At 44.1% G+C, this 25,321-nt stretch overlaps 1 protein-coding gene across 3 annotated transcripts in view; it reads left to right on the forward strand.

Annotated features, from left to right (window-relative positions):
• RGL1 (ral guanine nucleotide dissociation stimulator like 1) overlaps window positions 1-25,321 on the forward strand; it is a 66,817-nt gene that overhangs the window by 35,347 nt on the left and 6,149 nt on the right. For all 3 annotated transcript variants that reach the window (NM_001031271.2, XM_046944420.1, XM_040704576.2), the window contains exons 4-14: window positions 518-595; window positions 8,879-9,063; window positions 11,667-11,791; window positions 12,431-12,646; window positions 16,506-16,609; window positions 17,335-17,419; window positions 19,803-19,892; window positions 21,526-21,612; window positions 22,378-22,410; window positions 23,099-23,220; window positions 23,737-23,826. In NM_001031271.2, coding sequence (NP_001026442.1) covers window positions 518-595; window positions 8,879-9,063; window positions 11,667-11,791; window positions 12,431-12,646; window positions 16,506-16,609; window positions 17,335-17,419; window positions 19,803-19,892; window positions 21,526-21,612; window positions 22,378-22,410; window positions 23,099-23,220; window positions 23,737-23,826 — 1,215 coding nt within the window. The remainder of the gene's footprint in view (window positions 1-517; window positions 596-8,878; window positions 9,064-11,666; window positions 11,792-12,430; window positions 12,647-16,505; window positions 16,610-17,334; window positions 17,420-19,802; window positions 19,893-21,525; window positions 21,613-22,377; window positions 22,411-23,098; window positions 23,221-23,736; window positions 23,827-25,321) is intronic.

The raw sequence follows: 25,321 nt of genomic DNA on the forward strand, positions 1-25,321 counted from the left end.
ACAAACAGTTAAAGATGTACTTGTTCTCCTAGCTACTCAGATCAATTGGAGGTGCTTGACTAACGCAATTAGTCAAACACAGAACGTTTAAAATCAGCTTGCCTTAGTCTGGACTGGGAGTAATTGTCTGCCTTCATTAAAACTGGCTGTAAGGAGCCATGAAGTTCTTTGTAGAGCCATGTATCTGAAGCAATAGGTGCTCCCATTGAATATGAAGTGCATTATCCTTCCTGCAAGGCACATGCATTACGTATGTAGGTACGAGATTTTGCTTTGTGCTGGTGGAGTTGTGCCTCTGGTTTCCTTTTTCCCAGTGGCATTTTCCCAGTGCTGCACACCATTCCTGCTCATGACAACTGCACCAGGAGTTTTGACACAAATGGGCAATTACCACCTAGAAAAATCTGTGTGGAAATCAAACTTGGTAGGAACAATGATATTTGTGTAAGAATTGCTTTATTTGGGCTTGTGTTTTCATTTAGAAGACGTTCCTCTAAACAGCCATCTCCTTTTTCAGGTATGGAAACCTGGAGACCTCAAGCTGTGAAGAAGTTGGGAGCCAGAATTCCTCTGAATCCAAAACAGTACTCAGGAAGTAAGTGTGGTTTTGCACTGTGCAGCAATCAGGATTCATACTGGAGGAGGATGTGGGCAGCATAGCTGTTGTTTCCTTTGACAATTCACTGCTTAAACAAGCTTGTTTAAAGCCAAATATTAACCATCTCAAGACATATCCAATGATATAACCCAGAAATCTCTCAGTCAGTGAAATTGTCTTGGAACTGAACAAGAGGTGAACACATCTAGGCCAATATTTTATTGATTGAACAAACAAGACATGTTTGTTTCCCCTGCCTTATCTATAGCAGTAAACGGTTATTGCTTATGACTGATTTTATTGTACATTACAACAGTGGCTGCAGACCATAGCTGAGGGTGTTTCAGGCAACGTGTGCATGCATGCATCTGCTCCATTAGTGCCCCCATGATTTACAGTGTTGCTTTTTGAGTGAAATTTAAATTCTGATATCATCCCATGTTGCAAGAAAAATAGCTAAACTGGTTTGAAATGCAGTTTAAATGGAAAAAAAGTGGTTATCCTCCTAGCATCTTATGAAACTGCATTTTATCTTTAGACATGGGATATAAAATGTTCCTTAGGTCATCAGAATTTGTACTTTGAGATCTGTGTGGTGTGTGGTTTGCATGCACTATAGCAATAAAAAGTAGCTGAGTCATTATATTTGATTACAGCGTGTGGGGAATCTTCATTATTGTCAGCATCGCTCTATGATTCTATTTCATCTATCAGTTAAAAAACAAATTTGAATCTTTCTTCAGTGCACTGACTTGGCGAGGAAGAGTTGAAGAAGAGACCCTACAGCATCGGTTTGTTTGTTGTGAGATAGAAGAGAATGTTGAATTTTTCCGGAACATGAAATACACTGCAGTAATTTCATCCCTAGGGCTGATGCAGATCGTTGATTCAAATCACGTCCTATTTTAAAATGTTGAGCCTGCCCTTCACACTGCTTCTCTCTCTGCATTTCTGATGGTGTATGTGTTGGGACTAAAGGTTTTGAGTCTGTTTTAAAATGGTTCAAATGTCCCCAGTGCAGATATTTTCCATTAACATGCCCACCACCTCCCTGTCCCTCACTGTCTCAGTGGAATTGTTGGACAGTGGGGTCGCTTTGCCTTCTGTCATCCATGCAGAAACTGTTTTGTTTAACCACCATAGATAAACTGGTGAAAGCCCCTTGTATAGGAGTGTTTTTCTGAAAACACAAGTAATTATGCTTGCTTGAAGGTGGAAGAAATGTACAGCTTAATTAACATCTATAAATGATACAGGACTCTTAAAAAAGGCTTTAGTTAGAATCAAAACGTTACTGCTTGTTAATTGTTTTAGTGCTTAGAGAGAACAGAAAGCTACAAGTTCTGGTGGATTGGACTCCTCCTCTTCCCCATGAGACTTCTGATTCTTTCCTGGTTGCCAGAAGAAACCTTCAAAGAACAGGTGATAGTTAAAACTTGGTCAGAAGCATCAGCGAGACAGAATGATGTTGAAGGTAAAGGAAAGAAGACAGGCAGCCAGCAGCTTCTTGTCAAATAGATTAAGAACTTCTTGTTTAGATTTAAAGCAGGATTGTTTTCCTACTGACACACATAGTTTATCATCATGCTGCTTCCCGCTGCATCCGTGTTGTCTTCTCTCTTGGCAATAATTGTCACACGGCATCTTTGCACAGTTGGTGAATGAGAAGTGGATGGGGTCTGTCTTCCCATTCTTACAGTAGCACAACTTTTAATGAGTTGATCTGACTCAAGTTTTCATCCATCAGCATGGCTGATTTTGATTCTTCGGCCTTCATCTTTTTCATCTGAACTCAATACCTGTTACCCAACTACTTATTTATAGAAAGTTCAACAATGAAGTTACCAAGCGAGTAATGTGTATGTCATGGGCACGTGTTTTAACAGGTCCTGCATAAACACGAGTTCACTTCCCTGCCTTAAAAATTTCCATTGCCTTCCAGTTGCTGTGGCTACTTGTCTCTTAGCTATGATTAATGCAATCTGGAAAAGAGACTGCCTTTGTAGTCCTGTTGTGAAACGCGTCGTTCTGGTAGTTCAGGTTTTCTCTTGTCTGGGGATAATTCCAATATAATTGCATTTACCCTCTTGTCTCATAGAACAGAAACGTGCAATAGGTGTGCTCTCAGTGTTATATGTGCTGGAGCAATGTTGTTTCTTGCCATTTGCTCTGTATTTCTGGAGGTGAAACATCTCTTGGGAAGTCCTGGAGTCTGTGTGCAAGGCTCTTCCACATTCATCAGACTGGTGTGACAGTTCTGATGTTTTATAGTTCCTTTTGGTGCATTAGAAATGTAAAGCATTTCCTCTTGTTTGCCACAAGAAATGCTGCAGAAGTGAAAAACAACTTCAGGAGGAGAGTTCATCGCTCCTGAGATATCTCACGGAGCTTTTAAAAAGCAGGGGGGTTCTGCAAAAAGCTTAGGTGTGTATGGGAGGAATGTTCTGTCATATTCTGTGTACTGTAAGCCCACCAGTTAGTACTTTGTGTTGAAACTCCCTGTTCTTTTTGTGCCTGAGGTGTAGAGCTGTGATGTGTTTTGAGAAGGAAAAGGCCCGATATACGTACATTTCCTGTCCTATTTTAGTGTTCCACCTGGTGTTAATGTAGCTGAGAACCTGCATGTCTTGCATGAGGGCTTGAGTATGCTTGTGACACAGCATCGTTTGGGAGTCCTGGGGGACCTATAAACCTCGCATGGTGTTCCTGAGTGCTGGGTCTGAGCCAGCAGCTACTTCTCACTCTCACTGCAGTGACATATAGTGCTTACTGACCCAAGATCACTTCAGCTGTGCTCACAAAATGCCTTCTCAAGGATCCTTTCTGCCAAGGGGATTTTCTCCTGTTCACTTAAACATCATTCCTAGCATTTTTGAGACACAGGCGTGGTCAAATTCTTTTCTTTTTATTCAATATCAATTTGACAATTATGTCTAATACAAAATGTCTGACTTTTTAAATTAGTATTGGCATTTTCTTTAGATCTCCATTCAGTAATGCAAAGTTTAAACAAAGCGCTGTAATGTTGTAACTTAAAAACAAAAACCAGTATAGCTCGGGCCTTAAAATCATAGAATCATAGAATGGCCTGGGCTGAAAAGGACCACAATGGTCATCTTGTTTCAACCCCCTGCCATGTGCAGGGTCACCAACCACCAGACCAGGCTGCCCAGAGCCACATCCAGCCTGGCCTTGAATGCCTCCAGGAATGGGGCATCCACAGCCTCCTTGGGCAACCTGTTCCACTGCGTCACCACCTCTGTGTGAAAAACTTCCTCCTAATATCTAACCTCAACCTCCCCTGTCTCAGTTTAAAACCATTCCCCCTTGTCCTAAATGATGATTAAACTCTGAATAATCAAATGTTTTGTGACCTTAGTAACACTGCCTTATCCCTCTCTATGTTAAGAGCTTGCTCTCCACAGTTCTCACTGCTTTCAGACAGTCAGAACATTTATGATAGCAATGCGAAAGCCAGAAACAGAAGAATGAAGTTTGGAAAAGGTCAGATGCAATGGCCAAACGTCTGAGTTAGATGGACTTTGGCCCATGTTTCCAGAAACATGATGCCATGCCTCTCTTAATTGTCTGATAAGGGAGTTGTAAGGAGTAACTCATTTGACCCTCTGTCTGCTGTTATAAGCAATTCTTTTTGCTCTTCTTCCTTGCCTCATGTAAACAAAACTGCCCAGGATGTTGCTTAATTCCAATCCTGCTGTGACGAGGTGTTGCCTTCTCGTCTCTGGAGCTCACTGTGCTCTGTGTGCTTTTTAGCTCAGGACTTCTGGTCACTTCCAAAAAGAAAATAATGAATCCAATGCACCAAGAGATGCAACAGTTCAGAATAAAACCATACACGTGCTAAATGTAAATGAAAACAATTGGTGTGATGGAACGATGGGAAATTTTAATGAGATAGGCATGTGTAAGATATTTCAAGCTTCTTGACCTGCTGTGGGAAGGGGACCGTCTGGCCAAGCAACTAATGCCACTTGAGGACTTCAGGTGACTGAACTGGTGTGTGTTGCAGATGAGATAGATAGAAACAATGCTTTTGGTGATACGAGCTGATAGCTGTAATCTCTATTCCCAGACTCGGATTCCTCCTTGGTTAACTTTTAACTGACAGTTCAGTGTTGAGTTTCAGTGCAGGAGAGATGTGGACCAGTTGGAGTGCACCCAGAGGAGGGCCACAGAAATGATCCAAAGGATGGGACAACCTCCCTATGAGAAAAGGCTGAGAGCTGGGGCTGTTCAGCATGGAAAGGAGAAGGCTTTGGGGAGGCCTGAGGGTGGCTTTTGCAGAATTTCTGTGTAACCTACTGAATCACTCATGACTGTGTGATAGGAGGGCTCATTCTCCACCTCGTCTATGCTAGCTCAGTTTAACAGTGATGTTAGACTCAGAGCTACCGTGGTCTTGCCCTGTTTCATGGCAGCTACTGAGTGGATGAGAAGTGTGTTTCCGTTTGTAGGGCAACAAAACCACGCATGCATCTTCCAGTATATAGGTTTTAAAGTCTGAAATGTTTTAAGCAAAGCTGGTGTGGAAACTGAAGGGTACAAAACCTGAAAGCATTGTTGAGCAGAGCCCAGAGTCCATGGTTGGAAGGAGAGGATTTAAACATCAAACATTAAGAAGTTTTTCTTACAAGCTGCAAATGTAGGAAAGTAAGATTTTATAGCTCATAATCAGTCCATGAAAAGTGCAGTCTGTGATGCTTCTTTCCTGTCTGAGATCCTGGGAGGCTCCCATTGCTATCTGTCTCTGGTCTATTGGGTGTAGGGAGTTTCTTCTCAAGGGCAGCAAATGTAAAGCTCCTGCAAGCTGCGGGCAGTCCTCCAGCCCATTTCAGAAAGCTTTCCTCCCTGACGCACCAATTAGGAAGTCAAGTGATAGGAGGTCAGTAGGCTATAGTGTACCTTTTTTCTCTTTCCTATTTCCCCTCTTGACTGAAATTATTTTGCTGGAAAAGAAATGAGTGTCTGTAACGGCTGTGAACTCTTCACCCTGTTCTGGGAGACTGGGTCTGTGTTCAACTCTGTTTATTCTTCAGCTTATGAAAGTGGCCGTCAACCAAGCCTCTGCAAACCGAGCTCAGTCTGTGACCAATATTAGTACAAGAAAGTGTCCTGGGGAGAGGCTCCTGCTTTGAAATCGTTGCAGAACTGGTAAATGCTCATAAAAAAAGAAATACCTATTCAACCTATTCTGTGGCAGTGGAGTCAGTAGGGATGACAGTGAGCTTTTGGTGTGGGGAAAGGAGGCACAGAGCAGGAAAGAACACACAGGGCATGGGACGAGGTACAGTGTTTCCTTGGCCGTGGTGGAAAAGAGAGAAAAATCCTGCAGCCATAGAGCAGTGGTGTTTGTGTATTCGGGGTGTGTGCTGGACTAAAGGGGATGATTAGAAGTGTGGGGAGGCAGGAGTGAGGGCTTGGGAGCATCACTGGGGATGGCTGACTGTTGTGGCAGTGATCATCCTTCTTTGGGAAGTGGAGCTGGGCTGGTGATACTGGCTTCCCTGTGTGATGCTGTGGCATCTATCCCGGCTGAGAAAAGCAGTCCTGGAGCTCCCAGTGAAACGTTTGGCACCCATAACCTTAACCTGGGAAGAGCTTGCTCCCTTGCTGCATGCACACTGAAAGCTTGTCTGGGCCGAGGTGTGAAAAGCCATTCCCAAATGGTTTTCAAACGTGACGAGTGTTTGGAGCTGCGTGACCTGTATGTCATATTTACAGTGAAACCTGAAGCACAGAGTGTGTCTGTATGTTAATTTTTGGTTCTAAATACTCTTTGTAGCTCTAAAATTGTAATTGCAGATTTTTTCCCGTCAGCAAGCCTAACCAAGCAGTATTACTGACAGCTTTCCAAATACTGTCACTAATTAGAAGTTTGAAGTTGTCACAATATCAGAGAGGGAAATAGAAGAAACAACAGACTAAAGTGGATGGAGCTTGCAAAATGGCACCTGTGTGGGGCTGAAAGTTAAACACGGTTGCGAGGAACAGAATGGGAGAGGCGATCTTTACCCTTTCTTAACTATCAGTTTATTCTGAGCACCACCAAGCAGCTGAATTAACCAGGTGTTGCTGGTTAACAGCAGGTGCTGGCAGCATCTGTGTGCAGCTCTGCAAGGAAAGCTGCCTTGGCTGGCTTCCAGCTTCTTCATCGCACAGAGGTATAAATGTGAAATCTCTGCTGATATTCAACAGATTGAGAGACAGGTCCTCCTGGCTTGTACCTCCGTGTTTTCCAGCTGTTAATGTGACAAACCTGGAGCCACTGCTTTTGCATGCCATGCTTTTGAGGACTCTCAGAAAGTTGGAAGGCCAGGTGCCTGGTTGCCATGAGGGGAACACAGATGCTTGCTGAGCTGCCACATTGGCGTCTCAGACTGCATGCCTACGGTTAGAGGTTGCTCCTGGAAGCCTAGCCCTTCTCTTCATATATTGTATATGAGTATGGGATACTGTTATTGCATGAGGGTATCGTGAAATGAGGTTAGTGTGTTCCACTAGATTGGAAGGTTTCTGTAGATGTGAATAATGTTTTCACTGTGGGGCTGAGTTCTCACCTCTAACCACACAGCAGAATCCTAAGGAGCTGTGGAGCCAAGAAAGACCCGCTGCCATCCAGGACTGCTGTCGCTTAGCTCATCTCAGCTGCTTTCTGAAGGCAGTGTGAAGAGTTGCTTCCTTAAAATATTGCATTTCTTCTCTCCCAGACATCTCCCCTGACTTTCCATGACAGCAGGAAGTGCAGCTCACCCCTCTTCCCTGCTGCAGCCTTTATGACTGTCGGCTGGAAGGAGGCTTGAAATAGAAGAATAGTCTTGGTGTCCCAGAGAAAATATCTCAGACTTCCTTTTCTGAGGAATTTTGATGTCAGTGGTGCATTTCCTTATGGAACGGAGTGTTTTGCTTTCATGTCATGTCCTGTTCTCAGTAGCACCCTAGGTGTCCGTGAGACAGGTCCTTGTTGGTGTGTCATGTTCACGAAATCATGGATAGGAAGCTCTCATAGTCTTTCTTTTCTTAAAGAGTTCCTATAATTTTTAAGCATCCTTTCCTTGCATGAGAGAGACGTACCGTCTTACATGGTATAATTTGATGGCGCCTCCTCTTTGAACTAAGGGTAAAATCCAGATCCTGCTCATGTTTCTGTTACACGTTTTATCCAGAGATTAGCAGAGCCAATCTGTCTTCTGGGCTCAGCCATCTCAGCTCTTCCAGCCTGCTGCGGAGCGCTGGCAGCGTCATGCTGCCCATGCTGCACAAGTCCTGGTCAGTCTTTTATCTGCACACACGCAACAATCTCACTAACGATCTGCACTCATGGGGGTTCAGGCTTACACTGCCTTTTCCAGCACACACAGCCTTGGTGAATGGGCAGCCCCCCTCCTAAGAGAGCAGGCTGATTAATACGGTGTGCAGGACTCTACTTGGGATTGCGTTCCCAGGCTGGGCACTGTGACTGATGGGAGGAAAGGCACCAGAGGAAGTGTTTGATTTAGCACTTCCACCGGGAAGCTGCTATCCTGAAGGAGCCACAAATACCTTCTTCCTCCCTTGTATTTTTCCACAACGTTTCCCAGGGAGCAGTAACTGAGCAAACGTTGCAGCCGTGCTGTGCCGCAGCGTTTCCCACTGGTGCAGGAGTGAATTAAGAGATGATATTCTGCTTCTGATTGTGTGCATTATGTCTGGTAGTCATTCAAACCTGGTCACGGTACAGCTAAGTGAAGATACTTCAGCTGCTTAAACAAAGGCTAACTCCAAGGTAGTTGGCAAGTCTTGCCTTTCTAGCTTAACAAACTACAACGCAGGGAAGCAGGACCATAATGAATCCCAGAGATAGGAAATGATTTGGCTTTATTTGAGGTTGCTGATCTTATATGCTTGGGAGACGGTTATTTTTTAAAATTATTTTCTTAATTGCTTTATGCATTACTATTTGTTATCCTGAATTTAACAGAAAGGTCTCAGCATACCTTAAACGAATTCTGATTCTTCATTACTGTGCATTTTGGGGCTGTAGTTGGATCTACTTGTAGTAGAGCAAATCAGGAGCAACTTCACTCAAGTCCCTGCAAAATCTGAGCGATATCTTAGTAAGATTCCATGCATAGAAAAGAACAGGTGAAATTTGGTGCTCAAAAACATCCTTGTACTGCCTTCATGAGGGATATGAAAGTCGTGGTGTTTTCACTTTTATACAGATGCATGCAGTTGGCAGAAGCTGTACACCCAACGTGCTCTCTGTGTATTTGCTTTCAGTGCAATAGCATCAATCTTACGAGCGTGGCTCGATCAGTGCTCTGAGGACTTCAGAGAGCCGCCCAGCTACCCATGCTTGCTGAAGTTGCTGGAATACCTGCAGAGGAGCATGCCTGGCTCTGACCCAGAGAGGAGGGCACAGAACCTTTTGGAGCAGTTCCAGAAGCAAGAAATAGAAAGCGATCGTAAGCTACCTTCCCTTCTTTCTTTCTCTGTTTTCCCATGCTGAACGGTACCGTGGGATTTATGTAGGCTACATCTTATTAACACTCATGCTAGCTGGTAATATAGTGAGGCTCACCAATGACTTCATTCTTTCTGAATTTCTGAATGAGACATCAGGTTCTGTGTGAATAGTACAGTACAGCGTGGGAGCCTTCTGTTCATTCTGGGGAGGACTGGGAGTCCCAGCACTTCTGATGTGCAGCCAAAGTCTCAAGACTGCTGCAGCAGCTGAGTGGTTAACTATCAGCAGATCCCCCATTGTCACAGAGTTAAAATAAACAGCTGCTATTCAGCTGCTCCTCTTACTTCAGCCCTCACAGCAAAAAAACAAACAAACAAAAAAAAAACCAACACCAAAAACCAGAATCAACCCCAAATCAATGGAAAACAAAACTGAAAAGCTCATCTTACTGGGCTGCGACAAAATACAGCCTGAGTCACAGCCGTGTTGCTATGAAGCTTTTCTTCCTAGTTACCACCATGTCAAAGGAAGTGTCTGTGGCTGTTTTTTCCTATTTGAGTGGCTGGCTGCTTGGTATCCAAGGACAGAGGAAAAGCTTACGTTATTGGGGGTCACAGTCTACTGAAACAATAGAGAACTGTGGTAATGCAGATATGCTGTGCGCGGCGTCAAGCTTGACACATACCCTTATCCTGCTTCATAAGCTTCCTGTGCCATGAGCTGAAATGGCATAGGAGCTCCCATAGTGTGTGAATGGGAGCTAAAATCAACTTCCAGGTTTGGCAGAGAGGCAAGTGGGAGTAATTTGTGGAATAAAGGATAAAGGAAATGAGGGAAAAGAAACATTTCATCCCTAGACTAAAACCTTGCTTGCTGGATGTTCCAGAAATGCCATGTCAGTGCATAACGTGGTGCAATGCCAAACTTACTTGGTCATTAACACGTGTGTAAGAAAGAATAACACACAGAGCCCAAGCGGTCTCCTTACTGAGCACAGGTAAGTGAGCAGGGTTGCTGATGTGTGCCCACTGATGTTCTTTCCTGAGTTTAGTTCCCACAGGTCAAACAAAGACAGCTCAGAAGAGCTATATTTGGATTCATCTGTTGTTCAAAGTGAGCAGCCGTTCCCAGCAGCCCTGCTTTCTGCTTTTGTTCCCCAAAGCAACAATTGAAAAGGCTCTTTTCTCTGTTATAGACAAGTCCATTTGAATGGTATCATTTTCCAAATTGGGGCAGAATAGAAACAGTGAATTAGAATAAAAGGAGAGGAGGAGAATGCAATTAACCTGAGAGGTCTACAGAGAAGAGTTTGAGTTGTGGCTTCTTTTATCATCACTCCATCTTTGCTCATTTCTCCAACTTCTTTCAAATCTTGTAATGTATGCCTGCAATCATACTTGAAGACTGGCTGATAATTATTGTTCTAAAGCACTTACATTGTGCTATAAATTTACAAATTTAGGTCCTAATCATAGAATCATAGAATCCTAGAATGGCCTGGGTTGAAAAGGACCACAGTGATCATTGATTTCCAACTCCCTGCTATGTGCAGGGTCGCCAACCAGCAGACCAGGCTGCCCAGAGCCACATCCAGCCTGGCCTTGAATGCCTCCAGGGATGGGGCATCCACAGCCTCCTTGAGCAACCTGTTCCACTGCGTCACCACCTTCTGGGTGAAAAACTTCCTCCTAAAATCCAACAGTTTGGCTTGTATAATCAAACCTCCATTCAGTGCTGCCATCACCCATCCCAGCAGTGTAGGTGGCAGTGCCAGCTGCACAGCTGAAAGCTGCTCCCAGGCTCAGCACCAGCAGCCTGAGCAATACAAAGCAAGGTGAGTCAGCCTGGGTCAGCCAGAATCACAGAATTGCAGGGGTTGGAATGGACCTCAGGAGATCATCGAGTCATCGAATGGTGCAGTTGGAATGCACAGATGGAAATCATGTACATATAATTTGTTACAACAGAACTGTAGGAGGTTAGACTGGCGATTATGTTTTGCAAATTAATGAGAGCCAAGTGTTTTGAACAGCAGCAAAGTACTGCTATCTGTCTTGTTGCTTTAATGTTTGCTCTGCTTTAACTGAGTACAAAGAATTGCATAACGTACTCTGAAATGCACTGCTTGTTTTTGCTAATGACATCTCAGTGGTAGTAAACGCAGTGCTTTTGCTGTTAGACTTCAACAAAAGGGAAAGTCCAATTTTCTTCCCCCCCCATTCTTTTTGTCACCGTCCAGTAGAAGGGATTTGAAGGGGATTTATTTTAGGGATTTTCTGTTTCACTTCCTCCTTCACCACAGGCATATTTCTTTGTGGCTTTTTTGTTTTCTTTAATGTGTCTTTGTCCCAAATAGGAACATGTGGGCAATGGCGTGCAATGCTGGAATAGCCTCTCTTCAGTGTTGTCCATGTAGTCCTCTGAAAGTGCACATGGTACCAAGATCCCTGGTACCTCCTTTTCTTTCCACATACAGGAGGTGAACTCTGGATGTAAGAACATTCCTAATGCAGTGGTTTTAAAACGTAATCACAGTAACAGCTGCTTTGATTCACTGTTCACTGTATAAATGTACTAAGTCATGTTTTCCATCCTGCACAGATGAGTTCCATAGCACTTCCCCCTGTAATCTGTATGATGAAGAGGAAATGGAAATTAGTGGTCCAGAAGAATTCTCTTTTTTCCGGGAAGACCTGGTGGCAGAGCAGCTGACGTACATGGATGCAGTATGTACAGTCTGTGTACTACTTGAAATGCCAGGGGAAGTACTGCTGGGCTTCTGAGTTTTTTATTGTGTTGTTTCCTTTTTAATGACTTCAGTAGAAATAGTGCTCCCCAGTAAGTCTAGTTCTGGGCCACAGAACACAGCTCTTCTTGGTCATCCAAACCTCCTTCATTCGCTGGGCTTTTTCCTTCAGTCATTCTGAAGATTTAAAAAAAGTGGAAATAAAAGAAGGGGGCATTGTTTATGTATATTGTGTATATTATTTAGCCTTTTTTTTTGTGTGTGTTTTTTTTAATTATTATTATGTTGCTAGCTGGTCTAAAAACGTATATGTACTGTAATTGTAGCACTCTGCTTTGGTTTGTCTATGCCATTCTACTTCAAAATAGCTTTATTTTTTACAGATTTCCTCTTGGTTACACTACTGACATAAATGTGTCTCTTATATTCCAAAGGCTACTTTAGCTGGCAGTTCTTGTAGGGCATCAAGGCTATAAAGTATGCTGAATTTTATATTTTAAGCTAAGAGAAAACAGATATTTATATTTTAATGTGGCACTGGACCTCTCACATGCATTTCTTGTGAACAATAGAGACCTAGGAGGATCCTGCTGACTTAGACACCTCTGTTTCACTCTAGAAGCTCTTCAAGAAAGTTGTGCCCCACCACTGTTTGGGATGCATCTGGTCTCGAAGGGATAAGAAAGAAAACAAGCACCTGGCACCTACCATCAGAGCCACCATCTCTCAGTTCAATGCGGTTACCAAATGCGTTGTCAGCACTATCCTGAAGAGCAAAGAACTCAAAACCCAGCAGAGGGCCAAGATCATTGAGAAGTGGATTCATATCGCACACGTAAAGCATTTATTCTAGATTGTTTGATGTTCCTCATGCAGGTGCTTTGGAGCGAGGGAGAGGAAGAAGGGGTTGTGTGCATTGACCTCGGGCCAATCTTAGCTCTCATTCCTTCTAGATTTGACCAGCTTTCTTGCTAATAGCAGATAGATACTGACACCTTTTCCCTTCTTCCTTTCCCCATGTGGAAATTGGGCTGGTGTTTGTCTCTTTGCAGGGAGGGGAATGCTAATTAATAAACGAGGCAGATAATGTGCCTTGCAGATGGGGAGTGCTACATACTTGATAATGTAACATCGATGGTAAGATAAATTCAATCAGTTGAGTTCCCTGGTAAGAAAGTACTGCTCATATCAGTGACAGAAATGACACGGTGATTGATCCCCCCCTGCACTCCCTTAATCAGGCAGTGCAGTGACAGGACAAGGGCTAACAGTTTTAAACTAGAACAAAAAATAATGGTAGGAGGAAATGATTTCTGGTAGGGGTGGTGAGGCACTGGCACAGGCTGCCAAGAGAAGCTGTGGTTGCTCCATCCCTGGAAGCATCCAAGACCAGGTTGGACTGGGCTTTGAGAACCTGGAGGTGTCTCTGTCCATGGCAGGGCATTGGAACTGCATGAGCTTTAAGCTCTTTTCCAACCCAAACCACTCTGTGATTCCATTATATCACCAAATGTTAGAAGGAAATGAAATAGAAATGGAAAACTGGCAGTGGTGTAGGCAGCAGGCAGTCAGAATGAGCTTTGCACTTCATTTGCCTTGGCTGTTAATATTCAGTCAGTGAGCATCAAGCTCCCTCTCCTGCATCTGCAAATGATGTAAGAGGTGAAGCCAGGTATGGTGGAAGACAGCATAACTGTTGTGTTTTCATACACATACATTTAAATATGCATGTACGTATATATGAAGGTTAAGCACTAGATTTTAAGTGCAGAAAAAAACTAACTTCTAAGTAGTTGTAGCCTTTTTAACTTGAGAAAAAAGTGAAATTATTATGCTCTTTTGTTCTGAAAATGTCTTGAGGCTAAACAGTCATTTGCTTACTGAATTATTCCATGTTCACACTGGATCTACAAACCAGCTGGGTTTGGGATGGGGCAGGTGGAAAGGGCAAGTAGTGATACGATGTGGTACTGGTCTCATCATCTGACTTTTCTACTTTCTCATTGTCTTATATTTATTTCTCTCTAAGACATTCTTCCTTTTTGCCTCAGTTCCTTTGTCTTTTAAGAGATTGTGTGTTTCTTAATCTTGGCATGATAGAGTTTTGCATACCTTCTTTGCATAACTCTAGTTATCTTATTTCTTAGATTTTATCAGCTATATTTTACTGTGAGCTTTTTAATAAGTGCCTTTCAGAGCACTGGGCAGCTGGCACCTAAACTAGGTCTCCTTTTTGAAAAGAACTTTGTAGCAGTTTAATATGGGTATCTGTTGACTTTGTTTGAAGAATCACATGGATTCTTTCAAAGCTCTACAAAACAAGCAGTCATAAAAGGCTCAAGCCAAACAGAGACCTTCCAACCTTGACAATGCACGTCTGTGCTTCCCGAGGCAGCATTGTTAGTACTGGCACCTAAGCTCCAGCAACTGCATGGTTCAGGAAACTGGTATGGGGAAGTTCTTTCACCTCTACTTTGGCACTTAGGTCAATGCGTTATCTGCTGCCCACTTTATAGCCCACGTGAATGGGATAGGAAGTTTGATTCTTATTTCCTGTGTGCAGATCTCCAGCTTGCAGAAGCTACCAGTTAATGGGGCCTTCATGGGGCAAGCTGGGCTGCAGTCTGGGCAAGCAAGCATGGAGCTGCTTCTTGCTCATCACAGGGCAGCAGAAAGGGCCAGGGAAGCCAGGCCAGGCACTCTAATACTTGTTCTGTGGATGAAGAACTTGGTTCTCCACCTCAGTTAATCCAGTACTTCTCCCTTTACTTAGATCATGCACTTAATTAAATGCTCCAGTCTTTGCTAGGCACATGAAAATGCATGTGCACGCTCTGCAGAATAATTGCACATGTAGAACAGCTACTTGCATATAGAGTCAGCTGCCCACTTCTGAGGAAAGTTGCTTGCTTTGTGCATGCAAATGAGTGCTTGGAATAGTTAGATGCCTGAATTAGAAAATAATCCACTCATTAAAGTGCAGTTATTCACTGACAGCTAACTCTGTAACTTAGCAGCACGGAGTTCTGCATTTCTTATCCGTTCATGACTTCTGGATCCGGTTTCTTAGATTACAAGGAAAGCTGAATAAACTGCAGCCCTCTCCGCTCCACCTCCATCTGAGGCTCCTGAGCAGGAGCAGCCAATTTTATTCACACGGTATTTTCTTTAAAAATAAGAAGTCAAAATGAAATAATTAGTATCCTGTTATGCTCAATTTAAAACAAAGTCCAAGTTCTTTCAGAGCACTCTGCAGGATCCTTTCTGGTTTTCCCCTTGAGAAGGACACAGCGTGAAATGAAGTAGTTCAAAGCGGTCTAAAAAATCCTTATATGCAAATGGGAGTTTGCTAAAGTTTAGGCAGCAGTCAGTTAGAACACTGAGAACATGAAATCCAATCTTGAATTCCCAATGAGCTTTTAATCATATGACATGGATTTTAAGTCAAGATGGTTCCAAACTGGAGCTTCCAGTCCAAACTTCTGTCATACTTGAGAAAGAGAAATGTTAAGAATTTGCCCCTAAATCCGTATTCTCCACAGCCTGAATTTCAAGCTGAACATGAAGAAGGAAGGGTTTCGTTCTCAGAGGTGTCAGTCTCTGAAGAGCTGTGCCTTCTTTGGCTGCAAACCATGCAAGATGAGCTTTCAGGTCTTGTGTGTCCTACCACATGATCTTGAACTTGGTCTTCACAAGTTCTTCTTAGCCATATCTTAGTCTAAGTTGCACAAATACATATATATATATATGTACATGCATATGGGGTGGTGACACACTGGAACAGGTTGCCCAAGGAAGTTGTGGATGCCCCATCCCTGGAGGCATTCAAGGCCAGGCTGGATGTGGCTCTGGGCAGCCTGGTCTGCTGGTTGGCGACCCTGCACATAGCAGGGGGTTGGAACTCAATGATCATTGTGGTCCTTTTCAACCCAGGCCATTCTATGACTCTGTATATGTATACATACATACATATCTATATATCTATGTTAGGTAAATGTATGGGAGCATATGTCCTTCCCTTAGTTGTTCCGTCTAATACAATTGCCTTACTGGGCATCTGTGCTCTTCTTTGGCAGACTAAGTTTTCCAGTATCCTTTTCCATAGGAGATTTTGCCACAGCGGAGCTCCATAGGAAATGCATATGAAGCAAATCTCTTTGTCAGGATTTGATCCCAACTCTGGAGAAACTTAGAAGGTTTACTCTTTAACAGGGTGCACGTACTTGAATAACTGGTTATTCCAATCATGTCTTTAGTTTTAATTGACACTAAGATGACTGAGGGTTTACATTTTAAATACCACATACAAAGAGGTGAAGCCTGATTTTTTTTTCCCCTAAAGGGCATAAGGGGTCGGTAACCATAAAGGGCTTTTTAAGAAGCATAAGAGTTGTGCTTTTTAGCCTGACTTCGTGAGCTCAGTTCAACTTATTTTTTTCCAGGACTGGACTCTGTAGTGCTGCAGCATCTTCACAAATACATGAAAGTGAGGAAAACAAGATATAAGTGCCAAAGCCCATAAAGCATTCGATGTTTGAAGGGGGGATGATATTTTTGATGCTGGATATTTGTACAGCTGCCTGCTTAGCAGTGAGAATATGTAGCAAGCATGACACCGGTCAAACAGAAGAGCACTAACCTAGCCATAATGCTGACCTTTAATGCTCCTGTATTTCTAACCACTCCTTTTGCAGGAATGTAGGATCCTGAAGAATTTTTCCTCCTTGAGAGCCATCGTTTCAGCACTGCAGTCCAACTCCATCTATCGGCTAAAGAAGACCTGGGCAGCTGTTCCAAAGTAAGCCCCCCCCCTGCCCTTGTTTTGACTGTTCCTGTGGCTGGCCCCGAAGGCATCTTTTTCTCAGCCTTCCCACTCTGCTCCTTTGTGGACATGTGTTCTCTTTCAGGAGAACCTGTCATTCCTGTGAGACTCAGACCCCTTTATTGCTCCTCTTTGCTGTTGAGGGACCAGCTTGTTCTCAGGGGCACTGGGACTCTTCCATCCTTTTCAGTACATTGGATCTTCCACAGCCCATTCCACTTTCCTTCCACTGCCCTGTTTTCCTGTTCAAAATATTGCTATCTCAGGTTTGCAGTCCTGGACGACAGAAAGGATCTTATGCATCAAATACTTCTGGTTTTCCAGAGGGCATGAAACAAGGCAAAAATTAAGTACTTGGGATATGTCTCACGGCAAGTATTCTGCTCCTTGCTATCCATTTATCTGCTTTCCTACAGGAATTTTGTAGCAGTGTGACTGAAAATCATGTTCAGAGTCTGCATCTTAGTACCTGTAGCTTGTATGGTGCTGTCAGATAAAGCTCTGCCTTTTCTTGGAGCACCGCAAGGTCTCTGGAGGGTTCCTAGGAGATGTGCTGAATCTCCTTGAGTGCACCTTGATGTTATTTTCATATGCTTTGCTGTTATTGATTCATGAGAGGGGAAAAAAGGCTGAAGAGTAATCTGATCTGATTTAAAGTGCTTACTAATGACCTAAATTATTCAATTCTTTTCCTTGCGCAGGGACAGAATGCTGATGTTTGAAGAGCTGTCTGATATCTTCTCAGATCATGACAATTATTTGACAAGTAGGGAGCTGCTAATGAAGGTGAGAATTAGCTTGAGTTGCAAGGCTTCTAATCCCAATGAAAGCTGAAGTTAGCCCATTTTCCACCCAGCTGCCAAAACTCATCTCTTCCTAAGCTACTGCAGTGCTTCAGGGGAGAAACAGCCTATAGCTTGTAACACTTTTCTGCTAGGATGAGGTGATTTCATTGTTCATCTCTGAGCAGATCTGGAAAGGTTCAGGTTTGCACTGATGAATGGAAAGCAGCTCCAGCAAGATTCTTGACTGGGTTGCACCACTGTGACTTCACTGGAACTGAGCTTCAGCTGAGGAATTAAACCAAGATGTTTATCTGACTGTCCTTACCTTCCTTGGAACTAGAAAACAGGGCTGGGAATCTCGAAGGAACAAGCTTCCTGCTCTGTGTGTGGCCAGATGGACAACAAAGCAGGCTCTGTCTGGAATAGTTGGACTGGTGTGCTCTCCTGGGCAAACCCCAGCAATCTCGGCAGCTTGAATGGAGCGAGGAAGACTAGCAGAGAAGCTTATATTATGTAGCATCTGAGGAATGTGTCAGTGGCAATTTTTTGTTTTTATTTTTACATAAGAAGTTTCTCTAAACCAGCTAACTAGTTTACTCTCTGGCAGTTCTATCCAGTCTATCTGGCATTTGTACCTAGCCCTTAATATCTGAAACACTGTGTTTTCCTCCAGAGTGACTGGTGAGTGCATTCAGAACTGGCAGTCTGTTGTTTATCAGCCATTTACAGTCAGCCTGTAGCTCAGTTTTAAAGCAGGTGAGACAGTAATAAGCGTAGAGGAAAAATGTGTGTTTGGAATGGTTTGTTTGAACTAAATATTAAAAAGATGAAACAGCCCAATCCAAGCCCAGACCTTTTGGCTCCCAGCACATCACTCTCTCCAGCTGCTGTAAGCAGATCTGCAAAACATTTTGAAAGCAGCGAGAGGAGAAAAATTCCATAGAATTAGCTAGAACCCCTCTCCTAGTTCTGGTGGGCTGATTTGGAATGATTGGAGGATTCGTGTACGCTGCATCCTTACAGTCTTTGCTTTGTGTCTCTATAAGCAGTCTCCCTGAGGAGGTCATGTTTGACCTTGTCTATCCATCCTGCAAATTTAAGTGCAGGGCAGACAAAACACCACACGAAACAGGTTGTCTGGCACAGAGAAGGGAGTGCTCTGTTCTCTCCTCCCCAAACAATGCCTCTGCTGTGAGCTGTAGCTGTAGCTTCTGGGCCTGCCTGTTGGCTGCTGCTACTTGAAGGGAGCATATAAACAGGAGGGGGAACAGCTGTTTACGAGGGTGGATAGTGGTAGGACAAGGGGGTGTTAAACTGAGACAGGGGAGGTTTAGGTTGGATATTAGGAAGAAGTTTTTCACCCAGAGGGTGGTGACGCACTGGAACAGGTTGTCCAAGGAGGTTGTGGATGCCCCATCCCTGGAGGCATTCAAGGCCAGGCTGGATATGGCTCTGGGCAGCCTGGTCTGGTGGTTGGCGACCCTGCACATGGCAGGGGGTTGAAACTGGATGATCATTGTGGTCCTTTTCAACCCAGGCCATTCTATGATTCTAGAGAATCTCATTCACCTTCCAGTATGAATTATCCAGGACATGGATAATTCTTTTCCATTGCTCCTGTTTTTCAAGTCAAGGAAGGAAATGCAGAGTTTAATCGATCTGTTCATTAAATGTGACTGAGAGAAGTAAATGCTGTAGCGAGAGGCTCTTTACAAGTGCAGGCTGTTGTTTTGTGCAAGGTTAAAAAGACACTGATGATTCATGCCACATCTATCTGGCCACTGGAAAAAATAACAGTAACTCCCAGCATCCCGTATGGATCTGGGAAAATAAAGGCTGCAGATGTATTGTGAAATAGCCCGTCCATTCATAGGAATTGTGGAGATCAAAACCTATTACTTCCATTTCCTGCGTGTTTTTGGATTAGTCAATAAGCCACAGAGGTTAGTTGGATCTCTGTGTTACAGCCTAAGAAAAACAGCAAAGCATTACGTAAGACAGAGATGTTTACTCATAGCAGTCCTCATCGGGAAATTGAGCAGAAATCTTGAGCTCAAGAGTGTCAGGATGGAGTTCAGAGCAGCACACAGACACCTAAATATACCTAAGCATCTCAGATTTAAACTCTCAGGAGATTTACGATAGCACTCAGCTTTGGCCAGAACAGCTATTTTGCAGAAAAATCCCCCTATGATCATCTGGTGGGACTCTGCCAAAGCTCCCAGTAGTGCACAGGACCCAGAAAAGCAGCACATGCATGTATACCCAAATCATTGTGCTAACCTAGCTTGCCTTCTTAAATATATTTGCAGTGATTTTACACAGACGTAGTTGGCAGCTTACCACTCACCTCCTCCACTGACTGCCTTTCACATCCCTTACAGGAAGGAACATCCAAATTTGCAAATCTGGACAGCAGTGTGAAAGAAAATCAGAAAAGAACACAGAGACGTCTTCAGCTTCAAAAGGATATGGTGCGTCTGGGGCCCTCCTCCCCTTTTTGAGCTGGTAACGTGGTTAAGTCTATCACGATGAATTATGAGAGAAGCAGAAGCTAGAAAGGTATCTAAAAAAGGGGGCGTGCAGGAGGTAATGCTCTTGTGGATGCCTTCTGTCACACAAAAAAATCACTCATGATCAGTGCTATTGATGAGCTGACACCAAGCAAGCGGGTTGCAAGGCTTGGACTGAATATGTCACACTGACTGCTGCTGTCAGTGCTGCTGGGCTGTGCGAGCTGTGGGCTGTGGTGCAAACCAGTTCTCCTTGTACTCCAGTAACACCTGTGTGTGTACTGAGGTGCCAGAGGAAGCAGACCAAGCATCAGCACAGGCAATGTGCTCAGGGATCTGATGCTGAGAACGCCCCATGATGGCAGGATTTGGTGGATGTGTGCAATGTGTGCAGGGACCACAGTGTGTTCCCTGGCGCTGACCTTCCCTCGCTCCCTGACGAGATAAATGGGTGCATCGGGCTGCTACTCCTGTCCCCACTTACGTATGTTTCACATCCAAAGCAGCTGTTCAGGATGAACACAGAGCCAAGTGCTTGGCCTGAGTTTCAAGTCTTGCAGAGATGTACTGAGCATGTCGTGTAAAAGAGGGACAAATGAGTGATGTGTATAAACATGTGCTCGTCGCTTTCAGCTGCCTTGTTTCTGCCTCGCAAGCGAGAACCCCATCAATTACTCTTGTTATCCTTTAGAGAGCAACGGGGAGAGCTACACAGTAGTTTCTTAGTAAAATATGTAATGTCAGTACTGGGATTCTTGTGATAAAGAAAATCAGCTCTGGCCAGAGCGGAAATCTCATTTACTTCTAAACAAGCTCGTGAAGCTTCTGCCATACCAGCTCAAAAACTGCACAGAGCCTCACAGAGATTGCTTTGTACAATGCCTGGTTTCCAGTCTGCTGGTGAGAATGGCTTTTGTCTCAAAGTTGGCAAAGATTGAAAAGAACAGGGGAGGACAGATCTGGGATAGGAAGGCAAAACTGCTGAATATGATTTTTTGTTTGTCTTTTAGCTTGCCTGGAAAAAATAGCCATCCTTTTGGATGGGAGGAACAAGCATTTCCTTCATGAGTGTAGGCACGGCCTGAGCCCTGCGACTGGTGGCAGTCTAGAAAGTTAAAATTTGAGTGCTAAGTAATTGAAATGCATGGGATGGCAGGGGGAGAAGTTAATTTTTCTTGGAGGAATAATCTGTGACTTGATGTACTCGATTGTCATGTAATACAACAACGTAATCGAATAACATGCCACTGGGATGAAGCAGGAAGAGAAACTTCCCACCAGCTAACCAGGATGGCTCCCAGCAGGTAACGGGGGGGCTCTCAGTGCTCCTCCCACAGGTAGGGCTTCCCAGAGACTGTTAGAAATATTGCAGTATAAGGCCACTCCTCAACGTCTGCAAAAGCATCCTGCTTCTCAGTAGGATTCCATTTAAATTCTAGCTGAGATACCAAAGGTGATACGATGAAAGAAAGCCTCAGGGAAAAGACTGATGTTTGGCTAAGCAGGCTGCTTTTATTTCTTCTTTTAGTAGTGTTTGAGCATTCCAATAATTACTGTTTCCCAGTCCATCCAACGCTGCTCTGATCATTTGCAGGGAGTAATGCAAGGCACCGTCCCTTACCTCGGTACCTTTCTCACTGATCTCACCATGCTGGACACAGCCCTTCAGGATTACATCGAGGTAATTTGGGGCAATGTTTTCGATGCTGCATGCTCTCCCTGCCTGCCTGGCACTGAGCTGTCCTCTTCTGTCTCCTGCTGTGTTTGTGTGCAGTGCTCAGCTCTAGAGGAACAAGTGAGCACAGGAAGGGTAACAGGATTGCAGGAGTCTGGTCACAGAACAGAGCCTGAGGAGGGGGCCAATTTTCAGAGGTGTTCGTTTCAGAGCTTTTTAGACACCTTTGAAAACTGGCTCCCAGTTAATGCAGACACTCGAGGAGCCGTGCTGCAGGCACCCAGGCTTAATTGTACCCGTGCTGATGGTTATGATAGGAATGGACGAATAAACTTCTGTCTGGGCTGGTAACTGCTGCTGGCTTGTTTGGTGGTTGTTTGTTTTCCCAACTGCACTACAGCAGGCTTGAATGAGATCGCTATATATCCATTTTCTTGTTGGCAGTTTCCCATTCCTCTGTGCTTTGTGTTCAGCTGGTGTTCCTGAAGCTTGCTGGGAACGCTGCTGAACTCACAGTATAGGCAGAAGCCAAGTTTGTTTCCTGCATGCAGGGACTTCTTCAGACCTGACCTCAATGCAGCTTTCTTGTACTGGACTTTTCTTCTTGAGCAGATTGCCTGAGCAAACAGATAACGTTTGGAGATCCAGGTGTTTTTAGAAGGTCCTTGCTCGGGGCAGCTCTCTGCTTTCTGTTAGTGTGCTACTCCATCTCATTTGTGATTAAATTCAACTGAGTCTTCTACTCTGATCCTTTCTCTTTGCTTCCAACAGGGTGGCCTGATAAATTTTGAGAAGAGGCGAAGGGTGAGTTGCATGTTCTGTGATTTCCAGTTTACTGATGCCTCCTTCTAGAGAATTCTCCTGTTGATGCCTGTTCTCTTTTGCTCAGGCATATGCAACTGCTTGGGTCACATTTGTCTGAATAAAATTGTGCCGAATCTCTGTTCTGGGGCCTGAAAGTGACTTGGATTTGGATGTGATGGAGCCATTTCCTTCCTTAGCCACTTCCCAGCTCCATAAACTGTTTCTTGGACTTACCTTCTATGTATAACTGCGTGGTTCAGGTTATTGATAATGAGTAATTTGTGAGCTTGTGGCCCTTTGCTATTTGTGGAAGAGGAACTGCTGTGCTGCTGCTCAGCTGGCTTGCACTGATGCTTGGGGAAAGCCCTGTGGTGGAGCCTGGGTCCTCGTGCTCGTCTTTGAACTGGTGCATCTGTAATAAAATGCTCACATTTCAATGCACATTAAGGAAAAAAGCCAAACAAACAGAAACTACAGCAGATTTCATTGTTTGTAAACTGGTTGTTGAAATAGTTCCTCAGCTGCAACTGAACCTGAAGTCACAGTAAGTTTGTCCTGGGTCTGTTGCTGCACATATTTACTATATGAATGAGTCTGTTTGGCTTTATCTCATTTTCTATTTATATGAATGAATCCGTTTGGCTTTATCTTGTTTTCTGAATAGAATTCCTGTTTGATTATTTCTTAGGAATTTGAAGTGATCGCCCAAATTAAGCTCTTGCAATCTGCATGTAACAGCTATTGCATGACACCAGACCAAAAATTCATCCAGTGGTTCAGGAGGCAGCAGCTTCTGAGCGAGGAGGAGAGGTACGGTTCTGCATCCAGCTGGTAAAGCAGGCTTTGCTTTTCTTACCCCACGCCCACCTGGATGAGTTATGTCAGCCTTTAGGGACCCTCTTACAGATCGAGCATACACTGCTGCTCCAGCATGGTGGAAATACATCTGTCTGCTGCTCAACAGCTGTCGAAAAACTGCCTAACACTGAGCAGGGCTTAGTTCTGAGGTTGGAAATGAGGGTTCTGACTTTGAAATGTGAGAGCCTGTTGTGTCTGGCCCGTCTGCATAGCCAGACACACTCAGCCGATGATCCTGAGGGACACGAGGATGCAGAGAGCTCGGCTGGTGGACACAGGCAGCAATAGCTGAGGCAACGCAGAGCTCGTGGTAAAATGTGGGCTGTGTTCCTCTTTGTGGGGTTGCAATTCTGCTGTGAAGTGGGAGCAGTTGAAGATCTCTCAAATGCCTTGAACACATTGCTGCTTCGACACACGTAACTGATACTACTGCATGTAAAAATTGAGCCGGTGCTCTCTGTCCTGCAGCTACAGCCTCTCGTGTGAGATTGAAGCAGCTGTTGACACGAACACCACGTCACCAAAACCTCGGAAAAGCATGGTGAAGAGGCTCAGCCTGTGAGTATGACCGGGATATAGCAGCGTTGTGTGTGCTGGTATGAACCAGAACGAATGCAACAAGCAGAGCTCATTTCACCAGCTGAAAACTTGGCTGGGAACCCAGAGCACCACATTACTTCTAGGAGACACCGTCGGCCAGAAACTCTTAATTCTGTCTGAAGCTGTCTTCTTCTATTGTTATAACTGATGGTGAGGATTATTAATGATGAAAGAGATTAGAGACAAACAAACCTTTTTAAGAGTCAGGAAAAGGAACGATTTTAGCATTGGGTTATAAATTCAGTACCTATTGTGCAATAGCTTCCCTGCACGCAGTAGCAAAACAGAGTAAATGAGGATAAAGTCTGGCCTGTCATTAGTCTAATTTACTATCCACATGCAAAAATTCCTTGCAGGATTTTACTACGATGATTAAGGTTGGCAAAAAGGCATAGAAAACAGAAACAATCTGCCTAACTGCCTTCAGGTTGGAAAAGGAAAATAATCGTGGGGACATGGTCCAGTTTAGTGGAATAGCTTAAAGATTTGGGTGGGTAAAGAGCAGGGGCGTGCAGCTGAGCAGATGTGGAAATAACAGACAAGCAGGAGCTTGGGGAAGGCTGCAAGGAATGAAAGCACAGGTCAAGGGTCAACGTCAAAGGATCTTAAAAGTGAGAAACATGAACCTGATGGGAGAGGAGATATGAAGGGACTCCCACGTGTTAGTGGCATCAAGATGAGGGGAAAAACAATGAATTTAACAGCTCTGTCAGCTCTTAGCTGTTCTTTCCTGGCAGTTCTTGTACCTAGCTTCCTTAGAAGAGCAAACAGCCATGCATTTTGCATCAGCACTACTACATGCTAGGGTCTGAATGAAGAACACATTTTTCAGTCCAGAGTTCTGAGTTCTGATGTGCAAAACAATAAAATGACCAGATCTGCGGGTAGCTGTTTGGGAAAGGTTTGTTCAGTCCATCCAAGTTGGTTGTGAAAAGCTGTGGCACCACGAGCTTTGCAAATGGCACTGCCTCAACTCAGAGCTTGCACGAGACTCTCCTTTGGTGTGTGCCTAAACTGAGTGTAAGAATTGTCACTGCTGATTGGTCTCTTATTTCTGACCACGTTTCAGTGCTGCAGAATTGTAATTTACCATAGCATCAGCTTTGTTTGCACTGTGCAGGCTTTGTGTAAGGAGCTGTTTCATCTGCAGGCTGAATGTATTCTGCAAATGAATACCGTAGAAAAGGCTGGCTTCATTTTCCTGGAACCACTGAGTGACACCACTCTAAATTGTTTTAAATCATTAACTGCGTGCTGACATGACATCTAATTCACTTGGTTTCTCTGCTTTATGCATTATACAAGCTTGTTTCCTTTGGCACTCCTTTAAATTTACCTGATCTCACTGTGCCTGTGCCCGTTTGAGCTCAGAGAGAAACTGGTATCTGTGGCAGCTTTACCGGGTGCAGGAATGTGCAGCAGAGGTGAATCTGCATTCTGAAGACCTCTGCCC

This window comes from Gallus gallus, chromosome 8, assembly GCF_016699485.2.
Source record: "Gallus gallus isolate bGalGal1 chromosome 8, bGalGal1.mat.broiler.GRCg7b, whole genome shotgun sequence".
In the NCBI taxonomy this organism is placed as follows: domain Eukaryota; kingdom Metazoa; phylum Chordata; class Aves; order Galliformes; family Phasianidae; genus Gallus; species Gallus gallus.